General features: G+C 52.9%; 1 protein-coding gene across 1 annotated transcript; it reads left to right on the top strand.

Moving 5' to 3' along the window:
• Positions 1-536: 536 nt before the first annotated feature.
• Positions 537-5,316, top strand: LOC136579827 (protein EOLA1-like). The gene is made up of 2 exons (XM_066579882.1): positions 537-887; positions 4,907-5,316. The coding sequence occupies exons 1-2, from the start codon at positions 656-658 to the stop codon at positions 5,143-5,145; spliced, it is 471 nt and encodes a 156-aa protein (XP_066435979.1). The 5' UTR covers positions 537-655; the 3' UTR covers positions 5,146-5,316.
• The last annotated feature ends 231 nt before the right edge of the window (positions 5,317-5,547 follow it).

Raw genomic sequence — 5,547 nt, forward strand, 5'->3', positions numbered from 1 at the left:
TTCGGGGACGCTGGGATCCATCGGCGCGGCTGTCACAGCTGCCACCAGCCCATTGAAAACAGTGAGCGCTGCGATGCGAGATCACGCACAAGATAGAACATGTCACGATTTGATTGCCGCATCGCGGTGCTGTACAGGAAAACATGGCGAATGTGTATGACCGCATTCAATGGAATGGGGTTCATATTTGTGCACACGGTTTTCTGGGTTGTGTGAAGCCGGTTAGGCCTGCGGTTCTGTTGGGCGTCCGCTGAGGAAATCCCGCAGTGTTTCTGCAACATGTAAACGGATTCACACGAGCGGATGCGCTTTTGCTAAATAGGTGTTGTGTTTTCGGGTCTGCATTGGTACATTTTACTGCACTTTCTATGTTCTGCATGTTGCATGAACTACATTTTCATGCACAAATACACCTAAAGCAATATCTCCGAGTGTCCTCTATTGTCACACGTTCTGAACTTTTGTGCTGTCAATAAAGTTGTACAAACCCAGCGTGAGAAAGGCATTGTGGGTATTGTAGTCCGTACTGTGTGTGTACCGCCTAGTGACGGGCGGCGTGTCTTGTGCTCCCTGCAGCCGGAGGGTGAGCGGTGGAGCGGTGACACTGTACCGGCCGCAGTGCCTGCCGCCTCGCCGGTCAGTCTCCGGGGAAGCCATGCAGCTCGGCTGTCTCTCCTTCCGGCAGCCCTATGCAGGCCTGCTGCTAAACGGAGTCAAGACGGTGGAAACACGTTGGCGCCCTCTGCTGGCGGAGTACAGGAACAGCAGCCTGGCTGTACACATAGCAGTGCGGGACTGGGAGCAACAGGACTGGAGGGACATTCTGCAGGACAGACTGGGGATGCCGGATGAGCAGGGGGAGCAGTTTTGCAGGGGAGTCATAGCAGGTGGGGCTCTAATAGCTTCTAGCAGTGCTATCCCACAGCCGTGTTAACCCTTCATGCACCAGGGACAAATTTTGTGCATTCCAAAAAGGTGCGCAAATACGCCTGTGTGAGACCACCCTAAATTGTGCTGTAAAAATGACATTAAACGGGTTATCCAGCTTTTTCAGATTGATGTCCTATCATCAGAATGGGCCGGCGATATCTGACCGATGGCGGCCGCCGCTCGGGGTCTCCGCGGCGGCGCTGCTGCAAGGACCCCAGCCTCTCCAGTGTTTACACGCGAGTACGGTCCTGTGGAACAATGCTCTTGGTCGTCATTCTAGATCGGACCCTCGTTGTCCCAAGCGAGATAACTAACGGTCCTGTGAGTGTTCAGAATACGGTATTCTCTATAGCGGTCGTTCTGCGCACGGCGGGCTCCTCACGCTGAAGTGACCGGATACGACTGCAGCACGCAGAACGGCCGCCATAAATAATACCATGATTAGAGGAAAGAGAACTCGGACTCTGGCGCAACCCGGAGATGGATGACATTTTGGGAAGAGAGGTGAACGGAAACGGCCTTATTATATAGCCGCAGGTTATGTGTTCGAGGTTTAACCCCTTCCTCCTGTAGTAATATATCCAGCGCCCGGCCCGAATATCAGGACCCAGCGGTGGGGGTCTTGGTGGCCGGCGAGCAGTAAATCCAGCGTTATGATTGGTCCCAGGATCGCGCTCAGATTTAGACATTGAGGAAGCTGCAGCGCTCGCTCCAGTCATGTGACCCCTTCAGGCAGCTGGTTGGCGGCCCCCCACCGATCCGGGGGATATGCCATCCATTGTGATACTTAGTGTGACCCCTTTAGCTCTATCCTCTCGGTAGAATGAAATGTGAGGCCAAATTTCTATTGATTTTATTACGCTTTAGTACTTTTTAATAAAAAAAATTAAAAACTTGAAGAAAAGATGTGTTTTTGTCCCGGTTTTCTAACCTCAAAGAATGGTGAAAGGTTCTTTTGACCTTCTAACTTGTTTCTATAAAATCTTATTTGTATAGCACCAACTTATTCCATAGTGCTTTCAAGTCATTTATTACCCCCCACCAAGCTGGGTGCTCATTTTACTGACCTCGGAAGGATGAGTCAGCTTTGAGCCGGCTACCTGAACCATTCAGGGATTGAACCCGCAACCTTCAGGTCGTGAGCGAGAGCTTAGGACTGTATTTCTGTTGCCTTAAAGGAGATGTCCCGCGCCGAAACGGGTTTTTTTTTTTTTAAACCCCCCCCCCCGTTCGGCGCGAGACAACCCCGATGCAGGGGTTAAAAAAACCACCCGCACAGCGCTTACCTGAATCCCGGCGGTCCGGTGACTTCAATACTTACCGCTGAAGATGGCCGCCGGGATCCTCTATCTTCGTGGACCGCAGCTCTTCTGTGCGGTCCACTGCCGATTCCAGCCTCCTGATTGGCTGGAATCGGCACGTGACGGGGCGGAGCTACACGGAGCTACACGGAGCCCCATAGAGAACAGCAGAAGACCCGGACTGCGCAAGCGCGGCTAATTTGGCCATCGGAGGCCAAAAATTAGTCGGCACCATGGAGACCAGGACGCTAGCAACGGAGCAGGTAAGTAAAAAACTTTTTATAACTTCTGTATGGCTCATAATTAATGCACAATGTATATTACAAAGTGCATTATTATGGCCATACAGAAGTGTATAACCCCACTTGCTGCCTCGGGACATCTCCTTTAACACCCTGTGCCATGGAAAAGTAGCCCACCTCCGATCCCTGCACCACTCACTTTGTGGCCGTAGCCCATCCCCCAGCTAGGATCTGCCTAAGATAAAACAACGCCGTTATACTCGCCAGCCCTGGAGCCCCAGGAGGCAGCTGATGGCTGCTGCTGGTATTGGATGGGACGTCCAGGTAGACGCCTGGGTGGGAGCAGTGACCGCTGCGGCCGAGGGCCGGCTGTTATAGTAGAGGAAGGCCAAGGAAGAAGTTCGCTATTATCACAAACTGGGGAGGGGGGTTGCCCTGTTCTCCTGAAACATGGAACCTGGGATTTTCTGCACCAGCCGCGGCCGACGCCATATCTGTACATGTCCAGGGATAACATTGCCGACATTTGTGTACACCACCGGCGGCGGAGTGTCCAATGCCCTGCCTGCTCTGATGGTGGATCTCTGAGGACTTCATATGAAACGTACGCGTTCCACCGCTTTCACGCTTACTGGTGGACGGCCGAATGATTTTCGTTTACAGTTGCCACCTTCTTCCACTCCCGGCTTGTGCGCCCCTGGAGGGATCGTCACCCAACTTTTTTCGAAAATTGCATTGAACACAAACAGGTTGGCAGATGTGAAAATCAAGGACACAAGACGCTCTCCTGTCTTCGTTGGCAGCCGTTTGTCCCATATCCCACCTAGCGACGACTACAGTAAAACTTTTTGGGTCGCCCTTAGCAAAACTGTTTAACAGTAAGTCCGCCTGTCCATGGGTGTTGTGGAATATCGCTAGCGGGAGAGAACTGTCAGTTCTCCGCAGTGAGCCTAACTGACAGATAGGCTCACTGCGGAGAATAGCGGCATGCCGTGATTTGCCACCTGTGGGCAGAGAATCGCTATGATTTTCCGCTCGTGGACAGGGGGCTGCGCTTTCCATAGCAACGCTATGGAAAACGTTCACCATGTTCCCCGCGGCTGCATTATTGCCCGTGGACAGGAGCCCTAAGACTGTCTTTGTTACCCATAGCAACCAATGACGGCGCAACTTTCATTTAATCACAGCCGCTTGAGAAATTAAATCTGCGCTGCCATTTGTTGCTATGGGCAACAAGGATAGTCTTAGGCCTCATGTCCACGGGCAAAAGAACAATTAGAATCCGCAGCGGATCACCCGCATGCGGATCCGCATCCCATAGGGATGCATTGACCACCCGCGGGTAGATAAATACCTGCGGATGGTCAATAAAAGTGAATTTGAAAAAATCCGGACCATGCTCCATTTAGGTGCGGGTCTCCCGCGGGCTTCTATTGAAGCCTATGGAAGCCGTCTGGATCCGCGGGAGACCTAAAATCAGAATATACTCAGGTGCTCCGGATCTTCCCTTTTTCTCGGCTTGATCTTCTCTCCGTCGCGGCCGGATCTTCTGTCTTCGGGCCGGTGGATGCGCCCGGTGCATGTGAGCGGCATGCAGACGGCGTGCCGAGCACATCCGCCGGGCCGAAGAAAAAAGATCCAGCTACGACGGAGAGAAGATCAAGCCGCGAAGAAGGGAAGAACCGGAGCGTGCGGAGAGGTGAGTAATTGTTATTTTCAGCCCTCATGTCCGCGGGGCAGGAGGGACCCGCTGCCCGTAGCGGGCCTGATTTTCCCCGTGGACATGAGGCCTTAGGCTACATTCACACGGATGAGTGCGATATTGACCGAATTACTCACCCGATACCGTGCTCGCCAACGTGCATTTTACATGTGGGTGCCAGGCGTTTGTTTCCATTGATATCAAATTTCTGGATCCGAGTGGCATTAAACGGGGTTCAAACCAGGAAGATAAGCATGCAGGCTGGCTGGTCGCAAGCCTGAAGACTCTCCATTTACCATAAAACCGCTCAATACCGTCATCGCACGTGTGGGGAGGGAGAGGGTGACTTGGGTGTCACAGTCAACAGCAAGGAATGGGGTCATCTCTGATCCTGGCCACTGCAGGTAGGTAGGGGACAGCTGTGGAACATATCCGGCACCCGCCATGTATCGAGTAAGCTCTAATCCTGATCCATACAAGCCCCATGCACAATTGGCGTACAGTTCATGACAAGTTTACAGTTCACCATCCCCCCCCCCCCCCCCCCCCGTTACCTTCCCCAGTGTGACGCCGCTCGTGGAGAGCCACGGGGGCCACAATGGACTCTACAGTCTGCAGTGATGGTAATGGAGCGCTGCTGCTGTTTCCATACTAGGATGCTACTAATCATGTCCTTCCTCCGTATATCCCCCAGCGAGGGGCTTTATATACCTTCTGCTTTCTTGTTGCAGGCCTGGTGGACATCGGAGATACCTGGCAGCACGCCGACGACGTCCCCGCTGAGGACACCATAGAACTTGAGAATAAAGCCTTGTTAACGGGGCTGCAAGGAAAATACCTGACGGCCGTCTCCAACGCCCGGTGGTTGCTGAGACCAATCCCAGCGCGAGGGGGAAGAGACATTTGGCAAGTGACCATACCGGACGAGTTCATTCCCTGTTGGGCCACGGAGGCGGCTGCCAATACCTAATGTACCTGAGCCGTCGGTGAGCGGAGGAGAACCGCAGCCACGTCCTCATACCGGTCCCATCTCCTACGTGCTGCGGCGCCTCCTAATGCCAGAGGATTGTTATCTATGTGCCATCTAGAGGCAATAAACTCATCTCATATACAACGCGCCGCGTTCCATGTTTATCACCAGTCTGGACGTCTTAGTTTGTGTATATGTGGAATATGAATGCCTGCCATGTCCGCCTACATTGTCTACCAGCATCGGAGCTGGAATAGAGTTCTGGTATAATTATAAACCAGTATTACAACTTGCTGGTCGTGCCGAATTGGTACTGGGGTGACGCCACGGCTCACATGATCCACACGCTGGCACATGCTCAGGGGGCATTCTGGCATTGGACGCCAACATGAACACATGTCT

Source organism: Eleutherodactylus coqui, chromosome 10, assembly GCF_035609145.1.
Source record: "Eleutherodactylus coqui strain aEleCoq1 chromosome 10, aEleCoq1.hap1, whole genome shotgun sequence".
NCBI classification, from domain to species: Eukaryota; Metazoa; Chordata; class Amphibia; order Anura; family Eleutherodactylidae; genus Eleutherodactylus; species Eleutherodactylus coqui.